The sequence below is a fragment of the Lepisosteus platostomus genome, chromosome 11, assembly GCF_059453375.1.
Source record: "Lepisosteus platostomus isolate fLepPlt1 chromosome 11, fLepPlt1.hap1, whole genome shotgun sequence".
Taxonomy (NCBI): domain Eukaryota; kingdom Metazoa; phylum Chordata; class Actinopteri; order Semionotiformes; family Lepisosteidae; genus Lepisosteus; species Lepisosteus platostomus.
Window position 1 is genome coordinate 41,147,993 of NC_142621.1, and position 22,409 is coordinate 41,170,401.

Genomic DNA, 22,409 nt, shown 5'->3' on the forward strand with positions numbered 1-22,409 from the left:
CATGTGAACTCAGAAACTACACATACAGTAAATGTTTTTTTCCTGGGACCATATGTGTAGTAGAAGGTGACAAACCTCCCTCAGGATCTTGGATAGTGTTGAAATGACCCCTATAATTCGACACAACCCTTGGATGCAGCAGAGCCTTGAAGCTGTCTTGGGAGTGATGTTTAGATTAGTGGCTGTGATCGAATCCCTGAAGGGGCAGAGGAGCACCTGTCAAACAAACTTTATGTTTGTTTGGATAAAGTCCAGTCAGGAAAATGGCTGACTGGAATGTGTGGCCTGGGAAGCCAGGAGCTGTGAGGCTGACTGGAAGCCTGGAGAATAAAGGCAGACAGGGCAGCCTGCTGCAGTGTAGCTGACAGGACAGAAATGGCGCTAACTTCAGGAGATTCTGGAAGTCGAAATAAAAGTGGCATTTCGCAGAATCAGAGTCGCATAAAGACAGGTGCATGAAGCAGGCAGGGATTTCCACTGTTCCAGGTAGTTCAATGTCAGAGCACTGTATCAGTGGGTTTTTTTGGCTTAAATGTAGTGATTAATTAGATCAATGACTAGATGATGGGGTCCCTGATTGAAAGACAAGGGATGTACAGACAGACAGCCTGACCTAGTCCTCAGGGGCTGGGCTGGAATGTGAGTGCTCATGGGAATGTTGAAGTTACCCATGGCAACCGCAGGCAGTGGGCAGCTCCCAACCCAGGAGTGACACCACGTTGATGGACATCTAAAAGTGAAATGAGAGATCCATCAATGTGTCAGTGCCATAAAGCAGTGACAAAAATGTCACACTAGACTTTTGTATGCTGCTTTGGTTTTGTGTGCAGCAAATGTCTTGGTGAGACCCTGTAGTCTGTGTAATATTCCTCCGTGTGTGTGCCATTCTGAGATCCTGAAAATAAGTGGCCGAAATGGAATCTATTTTGCATAAAGTGTTAGTCTCTGACCTCATAAGAAACCTTCGAAGAAGAATAAAGTCCCAGGCACTTGTCATCGGCTTTGACAATGAAACTATTCAGTGAAAATAGACTCCTAATAACCATGAAACATTCCACACTGCAAAGACTTGCCACAGCTCTCACGATCATCACTTGATAATCAGAGGCCATCATACTGCACACCTGGCAATTATGAATTATTCTTTGATCTATGACTGGGAAATCATTGCATCATATAAAGGAATTTCCTTCTTCAGCAGAAGATAAACATTTGTATTTCATTTTAAAAAATACAATAAGGTACAAAATATTTACTAGCATATTTAATGCTTCCAAACTGCAGTAAAATATGTAGCGATATATGAATTTGCTACTTAAAATTGTTTTGTGTTAATGGGTTAACGCTTAACAGAAAGTGCTATGAATTGTAAAAAGGTCATGATCTTTTCTAATTTGAATATTTACAAAATCATGCTTCTTTTCTTCTTACTGTTACTTACTTTACTTATTATCAGTGCTATAGTACTTTAAGCGCCTTGGGGCAACCTTGTTGTGAAAGGCGCTATATAAAAATAAATTGAATTAAATTGAATTTAATTGAAAATGTAATACTATGTTATCTTACAATACATAGCTTAACCATCCCATTCAATACCTTCATTATTATTAACTGTCCCAATACTACAGTAACATTTGACAAGGTTAAGAAATGGTATGCTGAAGATCAATTGTATTCTTTTTTTCAAGAAGAATAACACCAGGAACAATGACAACATAAGATCCACCTCTGTACATGTTCTTGCTTGACACTCCCAAGATGACAAATGGCATTCCAAACTTAGAAGTGTGTTTTGTGCCTCTCAGTTGCCAAAAAACGAACATTTGTACAGTGCGTACACTTCTGAGGAAGCTAAAGAGGGAAATAAATGAGTAGAAAGGAAAGAATAGAAGGTGCTAATCTAAACCAGAGGCAATGCTGGATTCCACAAACACGCTGAAAAAACAAAGAAGAAAAACTTTGCCCTCATCGCTGGAGATCCTGGTTTGCTCATTTCCCTGTTTGCTTGCAATCCACCAGCCCTTTGATTTCGCCTGGTTCCTCCTGCCGTCTCTCTGACTGGCTCACAGTGCGAACGGGGGCTGAGTCTACAGGGAAGTGGGAAGGTGCAGCTGGAATGTTGCCTAGGAGCTGCGAAATGCTGCTGCTGCTGCTGCTGTCTCAGTACAGTCTGGCAGGACAGAAGCGCTGGATGCCAGATCAGGAATGCTAGCAGGGGGAAGCCAGAGAGTCTGCAGAGAGCCGAACACACCACGATCATGTGGATGAGAAGAGATAGGCTGCTGGTGTCTGCCATCCTCACTACCATTCTCACTGCCGACATTTACTTTGTCCTTCTACCCAAACTGCGGGAGAAGTACTTTGGGAATGAATGCACTTGTCTGGATTCTCCGGGCAGCAGCACTGGCGACAAGCTCACGGGTCACTGGCACAACACTTCCATGACTGCCAGAAGTCCTCCACGGGGATCAGATGGGATGCCAACTTCCCCCGAGTCTCAGACGGTGAGATCGGGATCCAAACTGGAGCAGCTTTTCATCCACCCATTATACAACATCCGCACTCCGCGCCTAGGGCCAGACGAGACCCTGCTCCAGCCACAGGAATCGATGAGCTACTACAAGAGGAAAGTGTCCCGATGGAACAGGTACAGGGCCATTCTCACCCTCTTAAAACAACCTCATTCTAATTCTCCAGGGAGAATCTTTGAACAATACATCCACAGGTTGCAGCTCTTCCAAAGCAGGTGAAGCAAGTAACGCTTTAAGCATGAAGGGTGAGTGCACAGTAATGGATGTTTGATCAAGAAAATAAAAAGACCTTTTTAGACCCTTTTCTCCAAACTTTAGTCCATGTTCAAACAGTACTGATAAAAGCAGCAGCACAACTAAAGAGAAATATTAACTCTTTGCTTTTCTGGAAGGTGAATCATTCTTGGATTCATAATTCTCTATTTGGGCAATACAATTACACTTCCTGTATTAATGTCTACCCAAAGCTGGAAGCCCAAAAATACTGTCAGTAGAATATGCATACATATACGGCACATTGGTACTGTAGGTACAGCAAGGGAGAGGGAGCAGGAAAGAACTGGTATAACTGGTGTAACAGATAACATGACTCTTAACAAAAGAGAAGTACATCAGGATCCGGCTTTTCTTTGCTGCAGGATTTCATTTAGACAATACTGTAGAAATCTAATATATGTACCACGGATGTGAAAGTAAAATCGGCCCTAGGTGTGAGTGTGTGCCCTGTGATGGACCGGCATCCCGTCCAGGGTGTACCCTGCCTTGTGCCTGTTGCTTAGCCGGATAGGGTCCAGCTCTCCCGTGACCTGGAATTGGATGGTGTACTGTAGTTAAAAAAAGGATGGATGTGGAATCTGTAAAACTAAACCGTACCTAGAATAAAATATAGATTCATTGATAACGTTTATACATAGGTAGATTTATTAAAGTTCACCTTTCTTTGGTTGGTTCTTTCTCTGCACACAAAAGAACTGCAGTTTATGAGTTCTGAGCATTGATGGAGGAAGATGAGGCTGGCTGTGCATCTATAGGCCTACATCAGCACCAACATCAGCAGGCCATAAGGATGCTTCAGGAGGCAGGACCCTCCTTCTGTATTCCACTCTTTTTGAATGATTTGCAGTAGTCCTGTAGCCTTTTTCTTCACTATCTGCACATCCTAAATCCAGCCAGTGGGTCTGCTTTTCCTCTCTCTGCTGAACAATATAACATAATCACGCATATCTCCCAGTTTACTGCTTTTCGCTCCGCTTATTTATCGGCGATGGTAGCTGAAATGTGATCTACTCCCTCTATCCTGGACACTATTCCTATACCCCTACACGAAGTTATCTTACCAGCTACTTATCTATTTGTTATTAGCCTCATCAACGAGTTTCTAAAATCTCATCCTGTGCCTGCAGGCTTGAAGTCTCCTGCTATCACACTGGTGTGAGATACAACTGGCCAGTCCAGCCAAGTGCTTAACAACCTCCACCATTTATCTTTTTGTGAAAAAAAAACTGTCACAGGAGGTAGCAGCTCAATTATAATCTTATTGTGCACGCAATGAGCTCTTAAAAGGTCAGAGCACATTAGTGATACTAGCAGTCCCCTTCATTGGCATTGGTTTGGTTCTGTTTGAAAGCCAGCAGCTAATTAGTTAATCATGGCTGATGTTCTTCACTTACTCAGGATGTTCTGTGCTGGAACATCAGTATTTACATGATGCCCCCAGGTCGGTCATATTATTTGTTATCATTTGGGTATCACTGCTATGTTGATGACTCTCATATCTAATTCCAAAACATCTATATACTCATACTGTATCTGTTTACCACCGCAACATTTGCTGATCTGTCTAACATTAAGATGAGGATGCAGCCAAGCTCTTAGTCTTAGGGTAAACTGAAAGACCAAGGTTTTCCTCAAATACTCCCAGCATCAGCATCACAGTATTGCTTTCTTTAATTTTTGGCTGTGCTGAAATTTGAGGTGACTATTAGGAATGTCACAGGGGCATCTTACATAATATTGTTCAGTAAAAGCCATGGTGTGACCATGAAATATGCCTTGTCTTAATTGACTTTATTAAAGGTCTACTACTGTTATCAGTTGTTTACTCGGGTATACTCTACCTAAAGTACAAAATAGGTTTCAGAATATGATCAGAATTCAACCATCTTTGTATTAATTTAAAGTAATCTGCATGAACACATGTCTCCATAAAATTAACGGGGTTCCAGGAAAACCTGGAATTGCCTATCTAGTTCTTTGGCATACTGTACGTATAAGGTGCTAGATGGTTTAGAACAAGATGAAGGATTTACTTACCAGTCTGGAGGAGGCTCCACACAAAAGGTGCCTTACCATCCACTCAAAACCAATTTACAAAGTTACCCTTGGTTTCAGTAAGTCATTTCACTGCACTTTTTCTTTCACTTTCTCTTTGCTTCTGTTTTATACAGTATGTTGTGTGCTATTGTACCATGCTTGGAGTTTCTCGAAAAGTACTAATAAATAAAATAAATACATTTACATGCATTCTCATTGTGGTGAGGAGCCATTGAGGGCAGGGGCATTGACTCTCAGGAAGTGGCTCCTTCCTGGCGTATGTTACACAGCTGTGATGTTGGTCACCAAGCAGGGACTCACTCATCTGGCCAGAATCCCAGCATTCCAGTTCAGAACAAGATACCATAAAGATTCACAATCTCTGCTCTCTGTAGTCTCTGCTATTTTTAAAGAAACGCAGCGTTATTCGGTTTGCTTGTCATCTTGCTCTTGAAAAACAACAATGGGGAAAAAAAGCTACAACTGTGAAGACTGTAAAATTAAAAGCAGGGGATTGTCCTGTTACAGGAAATCATTCTTTCAACGAACCTTGTTAGGTGATGTTCCAATGTTGCAGAGAAATGGGCTAAGAAAAGCTTCTCCTTGACTTCCTCTGTTCAACGCTATGATGGTGTCCATTAAGTAGGATAACTTAGAACATCTGAGGGGAGAAGTCCGGGGCACTTTAGTCTAATTGGGACCCTGATTTCAACTCTGACTACTTTATATTGCTTTACTGTGCTCACAAGGATGATGCAGCAATGTCTCCATGCATGCCTTTGGCTCTCTGTATTTCACACACCCAGTATGCACAAGGAAACCAAACCCTGACCAGAGCTTTAGAATTACACAGCTTGCTGCACCATGAGAGCAGGAAAGGGTGGGAATTAGGTTGATTTCGCCTCTCCAGGGATCCTAAAAGTTTGTGTGATATGGATAAACAGAGAAAAAACACGATCTTGGAAGGGAGCTAAAACCCATGTGATACATTTAAGGATCAGATGACAAAACAAACTAGGTAGATCTTTAACACTTTCCCCATTTTAGGTTCATTCAGAAATTGTATCTGACGTTTTTAATAACTGTGGGTTATTCATTCTGTACAAAGAGGAGATTATGACCACTTTGTCTCCTTTGAAAGAATGTCAAATTTTCTTCAGGTGTGGTACAGCAGATAGCAGATCTGGCAAATGGGATATATCCTGCACTTCAGACATCTCTTAACAGTCCTGTTAGAGTATTTCTGCACTGTGTTAGGAGTAACTAGAACAAACACAAAAGGCAGAAGCATCAGTTTAACAATCACACACTCTCGGGATTTAAAATAAAGATTTAGAAAGGGATTTATAATATAGAGATGAGTTACAAAACTACAGAATACAAAAACAGTATGTACAAACACATAATGAATTCAGTTTGTGACTTGTCATATCAGGAATTAAATCCCCTCTCACAAAGTGCTATGATCAACCCCAAACTGAAAATATACTACAAAAGTACAGGAATAACCCAACACATTCAGAGTGGTACTTTTGGAATCACAGCATATGTATGGAAGACGCATGTGCAGTGTGCTGATTGTAGTTCAAATATGTCCCACTTACACAAGTCAAGTAAATTAAACCACAGACCTGGCTTCAGCAATAGTACAATACACAAGTATTGGAATGCATTTCCATTGCGAAGCAGGGAATCTGGATAAACATGTAAATTAGGACATGTTGTGCAATCTCTCAGTATTGTGAGAGGAGCCTGTTTTGTGACCTGTGGCAAAAATGTTTCTAATTGCCAGGGCAGCCACAAGGGACTGTAAAGCAGTATGGCTAGACTTCTTCCAAAACAAACATGCAAACAGAGCAAAAGAGCAAAAACACATTATCGAAAAATTTGAATTTGAATTTTGAACTTATTCCCTTCTACATTTGTCACACTCTCTAATGCTTCCCCACTGCAGTACTTGAAGTTCGAAAATAGTGTTAATAAATAACTAGGGAGAAATTAGATATTTGGCCCTTCCAATTGAAAATACAGCTAAGGTAATCCTGGAGAAGGTGAAATGCTTTCTGAGAAGTCAGAGCTGAGCGTTTAGAAGTTTAATCAGGAACATTGGTGATTTAAAGATTAGGATTGTATCCACAAGTATTTGAAGTAAAATCACACAAGGTGATCGATTGAGAAAAAAAAACTGAATGACTTCAAATAAATTGCATGGAAAGTGAAAGGGGGGCAGTTTGTCTCCAAACCCCATAAAAGAATAATGTTATGGTTAAACTGTGGAAGTTCTTGACCATGTCTTTGACCACACACAAATTCTAAAAAAGAGCTCATAAGCATTTACCTATGTGTAGTCTCTGTGTAGAAAACATGTATTCTGTGAAAACATGTGAGAACTCCAGGGAAAGCACCTTTCTAAGTGTTTCAGTTTCTGTGTGGGCTCCCAATACATTGCCACTAAAAATACATCCCGTGCAAAAATGTATGTTTATCTTCAGTGGGGTTTTTTTAATTGATATAATTATCGCAATTGTGCTAAGGTACAGCATAAGCAAAACTCTTTAAAAATAACCTTAAGAAGAAGCTGCCAGTAACTGGTGTGTATGTGTGTGTAAAATCCACTGTGACCACACTGTGCTGTGGTTCTGACAGAGAGAGCTGTGCCGATTAGGACTAGCCATGAAGACAGGACTGCAGCAGGCCATGTCCTGTTTCGAGTGGGTACAACTAGTCATTTTGTGACTCACTCCATTGCACTTACTTGGAGGACATAATAAACGTGTTGCAGCATAGATGTAATTTTTGTAATCTGTCTGCGGTATTGCGCCCAGGTAATGTGTAATCAGACTGAACTCTTCCTACCCTTAATAGTATAGGGGGGAAAAGATCACAGTAGATGTGAACAGTGCTAGTCTGCCCTGAGATCATCCCTGAGGCCAGCCTGTAGATTGCATAACAAAATCTAGAAATCCAGAAATCTCAAACTAAATATGTAAAAAGATATATCAGCATTTTGGGCTCAGTACAAACGACAACAGATTATTTTACAATCGTGTTTAACTGCAGACCCAAGAAATCCAAGAACAAATCTAGCCTTGTAATGGCAAAGAGGGAAAATGTACAGTATTGTGAAGTCTAAAGCTCAGAGTAGTAGTTTTTGAACACCACAAATGTCAAGAATGTACATTGAGGGTGAATGGCTTTCAGAGCTTCAGAGTACAAGAAGCTAAATCAAGATGAAAGTATTGGGCACAAGTCACAGTGTACCGCGGCCTTAAAAATTAGCACGGACTTGAGGACAAAACAATTCTTTGGCAGGGCACATGAAAAAATCTGAGCGAATCAATGCTCTTCAAAACATTACTAGTGTCAATTAGTCTTTCCTCATTTCACTGATTGTCATTTAGTTTAATCAAGCACTGAAACAACAGTCGTTGATGTAGCCACTGCATCTCTCATAAACTAGCATTCTTCAAATGCAGGTGCAAGATGGACTGTTTATACAAATGGAGGAGGCCATTTGTCCCATTGAGTTTTTTTGGTTACTAACAGCCACTGTACAGTAATTGATCCAAGGATCTTGACCAGCCACGACTTGCAAAAAGCAGGAGATCAATTTCAACAACATGACCGGATAGCTTGTTTCAAATGCCCACCACCTTTGTATGAAAAATGGTTCCTGGGTTGAGTTTTGAGTTAGTTTCCATTTACGTCCTATGATTTGTGTGCTCCTGCTGTTTCTGAAGTCTCTAGCGTCACAGGTCTTTGTCAAAATGAGATAAAGTTTTGGTCCCTGACAGCCATAAAGTGAGATAAAGTTTTGTCCCTTACACCGCCTGTGGAAATATTCTTGTGTTTCTCTTTCCTCAACAGACATCAGAAGTATTACAGTGCAGCGGCAGCAGCTATCAATATTTCCTTCCCCTCTAATACCGTGACCTTTGACCCCGAAGCCAGCTGGGTAAAGTTCCACCTGGGAATAAACCGCTATGCTCTGTACTCCCGTGACGACCCCAGTATTGATCAGCTGCTGCGAGACATGGGGAGCACCCCCATTATCAGCGCAGGTGAGAAAGTCCAGCCTGCCCTGCCGAAAACAGAGAGAAACAGACACTGAATCATATTGGAACAAAGCGAGGTTAATTCACCTGAAAAAAAAATATCCCGGCTCCCAGCACACCTCCCAGGTCAAACCATACAGCATTCTGCAGTTACTTCAGTCAGCTCTTTGTTTTAAACCATTAAACCATTTTGATTAATTTAAACTTCTCTTAAATGTTAGACACATTTTCCAATGTATCAGATACAGCAGTCAATCTAAGATTGCACATTTATGTGTATATTTTAACATACTGCAGCATGCTTTCTTTTGGTAAAAATATGAAAATACATGTCTCTGAGGCATGACAGATTTTCTTCACATGCCAGATTAAATTCTTAGTTTATGTGGGTACTTTGTAATACAAATACCCCTCTTTTAGCTTCCTGCAGGAGTCAGAGTTTGAGATTGTCGTCAGCAAGGTGATCTGACTGGTGTCCCATATCTAGACATATACACCAGTGTTCACCTACAGGTTACACTAGACTGTATTTCAAAAGAAGTGTACATGATTAGTTTTCTATGGTATCCAAAACAAACATGGTCCACATTAACAATGATCCCCTTTCCAAATAATTTTTTTCTTTCTCACACAGATTACACTCAAGATGAGAAAATTCTCAAAGGCATGTGTGACTGCTCTCAAGGTAAAAAGCCTTTGTGAGACATTAAGGTTTCCAGAGAAACTCATATCTTTTAGATTATCTAGATACTGTCTTCAAAAACATTCTTTAATTTTAAAGCAGAAATTGAAACCAAACCAATTCTTCAATTTTTAACTAGATTACAGATTGCATGTTTGTTTTTCAGAAAAATACGTTTAATTTTTTTTATTTAAAAATAAGATTTATATTTCTTTAGCAGAACAGTATCACTTGTGTAACATGAACAACTTTCACTAGAAGGCCTAGACAAAATCTAGAGTTCTGTTAGAATATTTAAAGTATCCAGATACTAGGGAAATGTGAAACAATAGAAATACTACTGTTGTATACATTAATCAACTGTAAGCATTCCTGACGTTAAGTATGACCTAAAATCAAATATCCTTGGCATCTTCTGAATAAGATACTTAATATTATTTCTGAGTGGTGTTGTGGTTAGCATTATTGTCTCACAGTTCTGGGGGTCCTGGTTCAATAAAGTGGGTTAACTGGCTTGTGGTAAAATTGGCCCTGGTGTGAGTGTGTGTGTCTGTACAGTACTGTATGTGCCCTGCAATGGACTGAAATGTGACTGTACATTGGGTAACTGCTGAAGTGCCCACATGATTATAATGGCAGCTTTAAGATTTAATTTCCCCCCTCCGGAAATCTGGTCTTTAAATCCTGACCCTGATCAGTGTGAGCGTGTGAGAGGACAATTCCTCCTGCTTATGCAGGATTCTCCTGCACTGTCTTCCACACAAGAGAAAACCCTGCTGGCACTATCTCTCAAACTGCAGTCACGCACAAATGAATATGAGCTGAGCATGTGAAGGCATTCCAAGCCTGAGAAGTTTAGCTCCACTGCCAGTTTTCCTTAAGTTAAAGTCCCTCTTCCAAGCCACAGTTATATCAAAGACTGATGAGTATTTTTGAGGATGTCTTTCACACTTCAACCAAAGCTGAGATCCAATCTCACCAAGCAGTAATGCACATTTCAATGCATATTGGTACATTGTTTTTTGCTTTTAAACCAAGTATGTAAACTATCAAGGCAATACAGTGTTCAGACAACACCACAGCCCCAGGCCCCTATGTGGTAAGTAGCAGAAGCACGCAATATCTTTTGACAAAACCAAAAAAAGAGCAAACAAATGAAAACGCCAGTGAGTGAAGTGATTATCATTGTGAAGTTTAGACATGTCTGGTACAAGAATAGGATGAAAGAATGAATGTTCCATTAAATTGGCCATATCTAGTGAAAAGCAAGTTCAGTTTGTATTACATAATAATCTAGCAGCCAGCTGCCATACAGGTATCACCCTGCAACTCACAACTGACAGCCCCACTGAAGCTAAGCAGTGGATATGAGACCTCCTGGGAAAAACTAAGGTTGCTGCTGGAAGAGGTGTTAGTGGGGCCAGCAGGCGGTGCTCACCCTGTGGTCTGAGTGGGTCCTAATGCCCCAGTATAGTGACGGGGACACTATACTGTAAAAGGGTGCTGTCCTCTCGATGAGACGTAAAACTGACTCTCTGCGGTCACTAAAAATCCTATGGCTTTTCTCGAAAAGAGTAGGGGTGTAACCATGGCGTCCTGGCCAAATTTCCCATTGGCCCTTACCAATCATGGCCTCCTAATAAGCCCCATCAATGAACTGGCTTCATTACTCTGTTCTCCTCCACACTGAGAGCTGATTTGTGGTGAGCGTTCTGGCGCACTATGGCTGCTGTCGCATCATCCAGGTGGATGCTGCACATTGGTGGTGGTGGAGGGGAGTCCCCATTACCTGTAAAGCGCTTTGAGTGGAGTGTCCAGAATAGAATTATATAAGTGTTAGCAATTATTATTGTGTATGAATGAGTGTTGAATACAGTATTATAAAGCAATAGCTAGAATTAAAAATAAAACATTGGAATTATATTCTTTGATTAGTAACATAACGTTTTAAAAACAGGAAATACTGAAAGAGAGCTGAATGGATATGAATACAGGAGACCAAGTGTCAGGAGAACCTGTTCTTATGGTCTCATCGTCTCTTCCCCCAGTGGTGAAGCCAAGTGGGCACCACCTGAAGCTGGCCCTGAAGTTCCAGGACTTCAGCAAGGCCATGTTCAAACCCAGAAGGTACGCTCTCCTTGAGAAAAGAACCAGTTTATCTCTGCCCTAAAGATATAGGAGGTCAGACTTATGTCAGGAAATACTCAGAATGGAACTTTAAATCCTTAAATGTATTGACACTATTAAAGTCTCGATCTTCAGATTTATGAAACACAATCAGCCAATTCAAGCAAGTAATATAGGCACTTCATTGTTCTACTATTCCCAGAATAGAAATATTGTAGTCCTGCATAACTACTAGTTCTGGAGCCCTTGTGAAGCTAGCATACATTGGCAGGTTTGTTTCAGCCTTCATAATTAGTGTTAGAATTTGGTTTACAACTCAGAAGGCTCCCACCTCCAGCCCTTAGTGCTCCAAATCCATTTTAGAGGCTTAAACCAGAACTTGGCTGTGAAGAAAGGATAAAGTAATCCAGTCAGAACATCCAGTAAATGGCTTTCACTGTTTGGTAAAGAACTGCAAAACTGCTTACAACTTCAAGAGACCCAGTAAGCATGTTAGATTCCAGAGCCTGAGGAACAAACTCCTGCTAGTTAGGCATCCAATGTAGGGCATCTGGATGATGTTTCAACAGTTAAACAGTTCAGTCGAACCTTGAATCGTTACAATAAAAAATAATGCTAGCTACCTTGATCAGAACTGGAAGTATTTGTCTACTGCTGCCTGATATGAGCACCAACCACCATAGATCAAATCTGCTGTGCTCAAGGCCTCATGACTCTCTTCTTACTCAGGCAGGAAAGAGATGAGGAGACCCCAGAGGACTTCTTTTATTTTGTGGACTTTCAAAGACACAATGCTGAAATAGCTGCTTTTCACCTGGACAGGTAATCTCCCTCTCACCCTTTATTATTCCCAAATTCACTTTCCAAAAGATATTGTACCATGGATTTCAGTTTTTACAAAATTCTCTCATGAAATACACTGGAAAGTAATTGAAAATCATTCAAGTTTTAATTTCTGATTTGCATAAGGGGGTTAAAAATGATGAAAACTTGCTACCCCAGAAAATGTGCTGGTCATTATAGCATCTTCATACTTACCTTGAATACAAAATCTCAAAACAAAATTGATACTCAGAATGGTATTCCTGATCACAATAGTTCATAATGGTCAAGTATATTATATTTAAGTGTTTGGAATACAAATGAATACATATTATATACAGTATATAGGCATTCATATCCTTCAAAATGCCATTTTAATATTGGGTTTTTAATACCTCAGGTCCTGATTAAAAATGTCCATAGCTGAATCATTTCATTAGGATGCTGGTTATGACAAGCCTGCTTTGCTAAATGGCTGGTCTCTATTACATTGTCTTCTACAATTATTAAAATGAGCTAGGCATCTACTGCCACTTGTTACACATTAACTAAGGGTTTAATGTTTCTGATAAAACGTTACTGCAGCATGACACAGTAAAACCAATTTGTGTGGTAAAATAACCGGCGTAATTTGTATTTTCTCCCTGTGTGTGCATGGGTTTCTTCCTGTGTTCCAGTTTTCTTCCACAGTCCAAAGACATACTGGTATGTAAATTGGCTTCTGGGAAGACTGGCCCTTTCCTTTTGGTGGCAGTGTGTGCATGTCTGTGTTTGTATCTGTGGCTGGCCTGTGATGGACTGGCATCCTGTCCAGGGTGTATCCTGCCTTGCGTCTGTCGTTTGCCGGGATAGGTTTTGGCTCCTCCATGATCCTGAAATTCGAAGACGTGGTTAGAAAATGGATGGATAAAATAAATTGGCATTCAAAGGCAAATACGTACACTTAAAAATATTTAAAATAACTTTTCTGCACTAAATCTATGCAATAAGACAGATTTGTTATGCATGCATAAATCCTTGATCTTTAGGAGCAGGTACCCTTTTATTCCATTTCCTGCCATTTTTAATACACTTCTCTTTTATTAGCAGACTTCTGGTTCTTTGCTATACCACAATTATACATTTGTGAAAATAAACTAGAGGGCCAATATAAGAATTAAGAAGGTGAGATAATAAGGTGAAAAGAATCTAAAAGCTTTTGGGGCTTTCATCTTTTGGGGTTAAGTGTTACCAGGAACACTTAATATCAATAACTGTTAGCAATTAATTTATGGCTGTGTTTCTTGAAACACTTTCTGAAGCTCAGTGCCATTATTTTACCACGGGGAATTCAGCAATAGTTGCAGTTTTGGCAAGCATCACTAGCACGAAAAGACAGCACTAAGGATGAAGAATGAAAGAAAACAAAACTTGACAAAAACTAAAAAGACAATGGATTTCATTAAATGATAAATATAAGAATATGACAGAAGAAAAGCCATTAGTGGGCACACTTAGTTGCTCACCACTCCACTTTTCAGCTCAGTCTATACCTATCCAACCACTCTGATGATGAACAAATACTACTAGTCGAGTGAGGCTGTTGGGACTCTCAGTAGTTAGGTAGACCTTGGTGTCAAGAGGTCTCCAGCCCATCATGTAAATCAGATGAAACGTTCCTGATTCAAAAGTGATGGCATACAGCAGGCATGTAGGACATGCATGGAATGATTACAATTGCTCCACTATCTATTTACTTCCGATACCTATCAGTCATATCACCCTGCAGCTCTCAACTGGCTACCCACTGAAGCTAAGCAGGGTTGAGCCTGGTCAGTAACAGTTTGGGAGACCTCCTGGGAAACTATGGTTGCTGCTGGAAGTGGTGTTAGTGGGACCAGTGGGGGGCGCCCACACTGAGGTCTGTATAGGTCCTAATGCCCCGGTATAGTGGCAGGGACACTATACTGTAGTGGGTGCCGTCTTTCAGATGAGATGTTATACCGAGGTCCTGACTCTGAGTGGTCATTTAAGATCCCCAGGCATTTCTCGATAAGCGTAGCCCGGGCCAAATTTCCCCCCTCGGATTTTACTGTGACTTCCAAATTGTCCCCATGTATGATTGGCTTATACTTGCCCTGAGATGGACTGGTGTACCCTGCCTTAACCTCGTTTAAAGCAGTCTGGTACATGTTATGACTTCTATTTTCTTAAGACCAATGGGTGGAATTCTAATTGTTGTGAATTCAGGAAATCATTTATCGTTTCTCATAGGATAGGTTGCTTTACAGCCTAAAGAATGTTGTCCTTTCAATACTTCAATTTTCTCTAGATTTTAAAGATCAAGCACAATTCTTTACATAGTGTTCCAGGTCTAGATGATCGTGACTCAACCAGTTAGTGCAAAAGTCAGAAATCAGGTATACATTTGATCTAATGCACTGGTCACAGCATCCAGGATTCTGGATTAGGTTTGATACATAAATATACAATATGAGGGTTTTCAAATGCTCCACCACATAGTGTAAAACCAGGCATGATTTACAGCACTATTCAAGATCTTCCCCTTCCCACACCCTACAGAAATAAAATAGAACATGACTGGAAGGCACGGCTGATGTGACTGAGATTTATGGCGAGGAGGAAGTGTGGTGTAATGGCTTTTGTACTTTCATGCACTGAATTACAATAGTGGTACTAAAGAGGCAAGCCAAGGCAAAGGTTTCCACACCAACACTCAGGGCTGGAATAAATACATCTGAGGAGAGAGATTAGGAGCTCTGTGCCAGGCAGCATCTAATTAACTTCTCAGACTGGCAGCTCTCACAATGCAACTCACATCCCTGGTGTTTATAGCAGGAACATGAAAAAAAATATCTAAAGTCTTAGACAAAATGTCAGCATGCACTAAGTGAACCTATACTGTACAGTCTAAGAAGTGGAAATTCGCAAATGGACTACATGGATGTAATTTAAGATTTGAATGCTGTCTCCTCAGCTTCCAGTTTACTTAACTGTCTACAAACCAATCTGGAAAAAGTATACCCTACTAAACTATTAGAGAATGCTTAATTCCACAAGACCCATCCTGCCCAAAATAGTGGGAAAGGGCCAGTATGTGCTGTGTCTCATGATTCCTGTAAATGGAAAAGCAGCAGCAGATCAGTGAAGTTTCGTCAGTGTGCAGTGCCATGGAGAAAATGGCAGAGTTAAGAGATCTTATGAGGCCTTATTGTTGGTACGTGTGCCTTTGGAGAAACATAGAACACAATAGCAGACCTAGCAAATGAGTCACTTTGCACAACTTCAAATGTTCATGGACAGTGGTTGCTGGATTAAAAACACTACAGGGAGAGCAATTCAGACCACATGAAGCTTTTGTACTGTTATCCACATCGCATGAAGAGCTGCATCAGCTGCTGTTGGCTGAGTGGATATCTGTGAGGATTTAATGGTATTGATGTGGTAGTCTGTCGCAGTACATACTGTATAATTGCGCCTACTGTAATATCCCTGCTATTAAGGATATTCTCTAATTCTCCGGTGGGACAGGTAGGACATGTATTGACCTACAGTATATAAACACACAACCCCTACCCTAGGACTCATCACCATGTCAGTAAAGGAAAAAGAATCACAATCTGGTGTCTTTAGGTGACTAAGGTCTTTGTTGTTTCTCTTTTCTCCTCCCCGACAGAATACTAGACTTTCGCAGAGTGCCGCCCGTGGCTGGGAGATTGGTTAACATTACACAAGAAATCCTCTACACAACACGGAACGAAGACCTGAGGAGTGTCTTCTTCACCTCTCCTGGTGAGTTTTGGCAAATCTATCTGGATGTTAACAACCACCTCCCCTTCCCTCTGTTCATGTGTGCTTAATCAATGTAGGACACAGTGGGCTCTAACACAAAGCTATAGGTCGTCTACGTACTACTGATTAATCTTTCTTCTTGCAACTCAAATGGGTTCTCATTGGCTTCTATAGAACACAGTCTCCTTTGGTAAAGACCCTGAATTCTGACTCATGGATAAACTGGTTTACTTTGCAAATAAACTTGTTTACATTACTAAAGTACAGCTGAATCCCATTTCAGCTGGCCCATTTCTGACCATATTCTGATGTGGTGAAAGACTGAGTGACCTCAGCAAATTGATACAGTCTTTAGAGCAAACAGAGAAGTTAAAGAATAACCAGAAGAATTACATGAAGGCCAGCAATACATCTTTAGTGTTAAGTGCTTTGAAAGACCCACAGATAAATCTGTAACATGTGCAATGTTTTGCCTCAAGCAGAAGGATTATAGAAAGATTATATATTTTTAGGAAAACCTCAGATCCCCCCAAAAATAATTTCATGCAAATCTGCGTTGTAGTTTTTGGTTTGAAGGCTGACCTTGGTTCTGTAATTTAATCAACTGGGGCAGAAAAGATTAGTAGTTTGCTAGACCTGCATTGACTGAACGAGCATTTAGAAAAACGTAGCTGGATGAGCCAGAAACAGGTTGACCTGGGGATCACAATTTATGCCTGATCATCTGATGAAGTATCGTGACTGGTCCCCTATCCATGTCCATGTCAGAAATGGACATGGATAGGGGACAAACTGAGAAATCAGTCACCAATCCCTTACTTTCCATGCTTCTCTGGGCCCATTTTGTAAAGTGGTAAAGCTGGACTTAAAACAGCAGTCTAAATAGAAGCCTGCAAGAATAGACCTTCTGTACTTTACCCTGATTGGCCCCAACGCAGTTTAAAGTGCAGTCACTGTCTAATTCTACGCCCCCTCTTACAGCCAACAACACCTGCTTCTTTGCGAAGTGCCTGTACGTGTGCAAGACGGAGTACGCGGTGTGTGGGAATCCCGACATGCTGGAGGGCTCCTTGTCGGCCTACTTGCCTGGGCTGACCATCGCTCCCCGCCTTTCCATCCCCAATCCCTGGATCAGATCCTATAACTTTGCAGGAAAAGAAGAGTAAGGGCTAGCAAAATACACCGAAGCTATCGCCTTAAAAGCACTCCTCACAAGAAGCTTCAGCAAACACTCCCTGCATGTCACCAATCCTAAACCCATACAAACTCCTGCAGGGAACACAGCCTACAGCTCTAATGGTTTGTATTCTCGCACATTATGAGATCATCAGGTCTTAACATGTGAACATTTTAAAGTAAGCCTTCACATTCATGTTACAGCAATGCTATACTTTTATTCTTTATTTGTTTCTGACTTTTAGAGTAACATTTCTTTGAAAGTTCTGCTTTTACTCCAAAACAAAATAATAACTCTCTTTCGAGGTAGCACCTGAATTTATTTGAAGTGATACAAAACGAGCACACTACAATTCACAAACCTCAAGAACCAGTTGCAGGGTCAGATTATCCCCATTTTCCATTTCTGCAAAAGAAAAAATGTGGGGTTGAGTGTGAGGTCAGCTATTCTTGTTTGATGGTACAATTATGTCACAGCTTGCACTCTTTGAGCACCTCCATGAATGTACCTGCCCTGATGTCTGTTTGGAATCACTTAAAAAGTCATATTTGCATCACTGCATTTGAAATCTCTTATGCCTGTCTTTTTCCAGATGGGAAGTGAATCCATTCTACTGTGATGTTGTCAAGCAACTCTACCCATACAACACTGGAAATAGACTGCTGAACATCATTGACATGGCCATATTTGACTTCCTAATAGGTACACAACGCGACAGGAACTGTAGATGATTCTCAATCATCTGCCAAGAGACTTATGAATAATGTGCAGTGCAAAACCAACCACTGAACATAGCGTATAGTAAAAGTTTTACTGAAAAAGTGAGTTTGGCTTCTCTGTGTTATTTACCAGTAATTTACTGGTGTTCATTCTAAAATGATATTCCTCTCCTTAAATGGTAGTTACAATCACTGTGTGTTAGATTTGGTATATTGATTGCCCTCTGTGCACAGAATGGGGCTTCTATCATTATCCATTATCTATCCTTCCATCTTCTAACTGCTTTATTCAGTTCAGGATTGGGGAGGGGGCAGAGCCCATCCCAGCAAGTAACAGGTGCACAGTAGTATACACCTTGGAGAACAAACACAGGGAGAATGGGAGAACATACACACTCCATGAGGACAGCACCTCAGGCCAAGAGCTGAACCCAGAGCCTCAGCACTGCAAGGCAGGAGTGCTCACCACTGTGCTACCCTTAACCAGTCAGTTATTTTAAATGTTGTAGTTGTGATTAGTGTACCATACCTTCATTTCTATTGTGGTGAAAATGATATTGTTGGGACTCTTCGTTCAACGCTTTGTGAAAATAAATGTTAACATATCACTAGCAAGCAGGATGAGTAAAAGTTGCTCTAGCACTGTAAGGGATTGAGAAGGCAAAACACAGTGGATGACCAGTAGTGAAAGATAGTAGTGAAATCATTCTCATATTATAATTATCCGAATTTAACATCTTTTTGAAATGGTTAAAGTTGAATTTAATGGAATGACATATGCTAAAAACATCAAACACCAAAAACATGGAACATAACTATAGGAACACTGAAATATACCAGCTTACATTATATTTTTTTATTTTAATGTTTTTCATGTTGTTGAGTTAATTCAGGTGGGTAGCTGCGTCAGCATGCGTAGGCTGCAAAGGAACAAGTAATAGGTTTATTCCATGCTGAAAAGAGAAGAAAGAAAACATGTTTCTTCTCTTTGCAGCATGGAATAAACCTGTTACTTGTTCCTTTGTTGAGTTAATGTCAGTCATTTGTGGCCAGCAACAGTTAATTTTCATTTCCATTCCAACTCCAACAAGCAGTAACATTTTAGTTGGCTGTCATATTAACCTTGGCTTCTTTTGTTTTCCCTTAGGAAATATGGACCGCCACCACTATGAGATCTTCACAAAGTTTGGAGATGACGGGTTTCTCCTTCACTTTGACAATGCCAGAGGGTATGTAGATCAATAAACTCATGGTCCAATGTTCTTTGCCTGCTTTGTTTTCAAATACCCTACAGCCTCCCTGTTGTGATGCACTGACATGTATTGATTACAGATTTGGCAGACATTCCCGTGATGAGATCTCAATCTTAGCTCCCCTGATTCAGTGCTGCGTGTAAGTACTGTATTTCTAAGCTCTTTTAATTTATGACAATATAACTGAAAATTTTCTGAACATTTTTCGAAAGGCTTCTGGGAGTGTGTGTGTGTGTGATTGTGACTGCGTGTGCCCTGTGATGGACTACCATCTTATCCAGGGTGTATCCTGCCTTGCACCCGTTCTCCCTCAACCCTGAGTTATAATAATAATATCCTTACACTTATATAGCGCTTTTCTGGACACTCCAAAGCGCTTTACTGCTAATGGGAACTCCCCTCCACCACCACCAGTGTGCAGCATCCATCTGGATGTTGCGATGGCAGCTACTGTGTGCCAGTATGCTCACCACACACCTTAATGTGACTCTTAATGGACACGACTTTCACCTCTTACAATTGTCACGTAAGGCACTCAAGTGCAGGTGTTCAAACAGAAGCATATTCTTTAAGAGATTACTAATACTATGCTCTTAGCACGTGAACCAACCTCAGAGCCTTCCTGGTGTGACCTCCTCTCCCGCCCTTTGTGTGCCAGAATCAAGCGGTCCACTCTTCTCCGCCTGAAGCTACTGTCGCAGCCGCAGTACAGGCTGAGTGACGTCATGCGGGAGTCACTGCTACAGGATGCCCTCCGCCCCATCTTGACCGAGCCTCACCTCATCGCGCTGGACCGCCGTCTGCAGTATGTTCTCAGGACGGTGCAGAAGTGTGTGAAAAGGCTGGGCGAGGCACAAGTAGTGGCTGAGGACTTCATTGAATCGAAGAGGACAGTGAACCCCATCAGCAGATAGCACTGACCAAGAGGAAGAAGCGGAGGATCGTGGGAAACAGGACTATCCCCTTTGTTAGTAAGCACCAAGAACAAGCACTGGATAACTTAAGACATCTCCATTTTTTCCTAATTTTTATTACCTCGAACCCTTATCAAATGTGTTGGATTTCAGATTTTTCAATTGCTCTGCAGCCCGGAACCCCAGAAAGATTTAATTTAATTTTAAAAGCACAGTCAACAGTTTCTTACTGTTCTGGGAGCAGGCTGTTATGTGGGAAGTGGGAACAGGAAGTGATAAAATAAAAATGTCAATTTAAGTTCAGTCTGTGCCCATTTAATATGCTTTCTGAATTCCTTCACCTCTAATGAGAAAGGTTTTCACATGCCAGCCCAAGGGGTCCAAAGAAATAAGCCATACTTCAATTCTTCTCTGTTACGCAATGGTCTACACAAAACATACAATTTCAAAAACTAAAGTACTACTAAAGCAATAGAACAAACAAAAAGCAGCCACTTTATTCTCTCATCACTGCAGTTTACAGAAGTACTATGGGCACAGTAATTCTTAATAAGCTGGAGAAACAGAATTGTTACAGCACGTCATACTATTACAGTAAAACCACACCCAAAAAACTGTGGTTCTTGCATTGCCCAAACAAAGCAACTGAGCTTTGGGCAAGATTTAGTAAACAGGAAAAACAGTTGAGTAGAATATCAGAGTTTTCAGAAGACATTAACCTGAGGTGACAGCAAATACTTTAAGTCTTAAAACCAAAAAATAGATTTCCACGAAATGCTCCATGATGAAACATCTCAGTTAAGTGCAGCTGGCTACATTTATTTCCATACTGTTAAACTACATTTTCTGCCATGTTGCCATGGTTTTCAATGTTACTGAACCATAAAATGCAGTAGTTTGACTAAAAATTATTACAGGCTCTTCTCCACAAGAAGCAAGAAAAGGTAAAAATGTATAAAAGCATTAGTTAAGAGTCTCGTCTCCCTGGGAAAGTGATACCTATTAAACATCTTGCAGTCTAAGGTTTTATGGGTTCCAGACAGACTGAAGCCGCTAATTCCTAGCTGACTCATCAAAAAAGAGCCCTGGGGTTTAGTGTGGTATCAAAAACACCTCGTTGCAAAACATTTAATTCCAACGCAGAAAAACTGTGGTTCAAGCACTGCTGTTTACTGGTCACAAGCACTGTTTGTTAACCAAGGTCCTAAAAGTCTCTCAATGGTTTTTTTTTTTTTCTGCTGTGGTGGTTGCTTTTTTCTTACAATGCAAGCTCTGAACAAAAGCTGAGCTCTGCTCTTTTCCTTGCCATTTTTTAATTCCTGATATTTAAAGATATGAACATAAGGAAAAATGAAAGAAACAATTCAGACACGGGCTGCCACTATGACAGTTACTGCAACTTTGTCTTCAACAAGAGCCTACTTTATACAAGCTGTGTTGCTACTGTTTAAATTAACATTTAATTACCAGAATACTGCATACAATTTTGGTCATGTCATGAAAAAGATGTTACTGTTCTAAAATCAGTTCAAATATGAACCAGACACATTCCTGATCTTAAAAGTAACACCCTAGACTGAGAGATTAAAATAACTGAATCTTTTTTATGCTTGAATGTAGAAGACTGAAAAGACACTAGCAACTCAGCCCAATGGACTTCTTCAAAATAAACAGCAAACACGAACCAGAAGATGTGCATTTAAAACTGCGAATGGGTGGCAGTTCTTTTCACAGAGGGCTGTGGAAGTAATGAACATGTTACTGATACTAATAAAACAAGCCTCAAACAAGAAACATTACTAATATGTACAAGAAAATTAGCAATGCTTTAATACTGGGCAGAAAGTCTTAATTAATTCTGACAGAACAGAAATAATACATTTACGCCATTTATGAAAACTATCAGAACAGAACATTGAGTCCAAATTGAATTTTACGACAGCTGAATATTGTAATGTAAGTTTGACATATAAAATCTTATGTGATGTCACCACGTTTTACGAACGTAACCCATTCGTGTAGCA

The 22,409-nt window shown here is 40.5% G+C and overlaps 1 protein-coding gene across 1 annotated transcript; it reads left to right on the forward strand.

The window, feature by feature from the left end:
• The first annotated feature begins 1,862 nt into the window (after positions 1-1,862).
• Positions 1,863-20,683, forward strand: fam20a (FAM20A golgi associated secretory pathway pseudokinase). The gene is made up of 11 exons (XM_088599708.1): positions 1,863-2,647; positions 8,712-8,905; positions 9,534-9,584; positions 11,630-11,708; positions 12,438-12,530; positions 16,207-16,322; positions 17,304-17,484; positions 18,092-18,201; positions 19,366-19,447; positions 19,551-19,610; positions 20,130-20,683. The coding sequence occupies exons 1-11, from the start codon at positions 2,259-2,261 to the stop codon at positions 20,383-20,385; spliced, it is 1,611 nt and encodes a 536-aa protein (XP_088455834.1). The 5' UTR covers positions 1,863-2,258; the 3' UTR covers positions 20,386-20,683.
• The last annotated feature ends 1,726 nt before the right edge of the window (positions 20,684-22,409 follow it).

Bases quoted from the DNA above. Each gene is read 5' to 3' on its own strand.
- fam20a (XM_088599708.1), top strand. From the start codon at position 2,259: ATGTGGATGAGAAGAGATAGGCTGCTGGTGTCTGCCATCCTCACTACC. The intron at 17,485-18,091 runs GTAAGGGCTAGC...GTCTTTTTCCAG, and splicing joins AACTTTGCAGGAAAAGAAGA to ATGGGAAGTGAATCCATTCT. The intron at 19,611-20,129 runs GTAAGTACTGTA...TTTGTGTGCCAG, and splicing joins CCCCTGATTCAGTGCTGCGT to AATCAAGCGGTCCACTCTTC.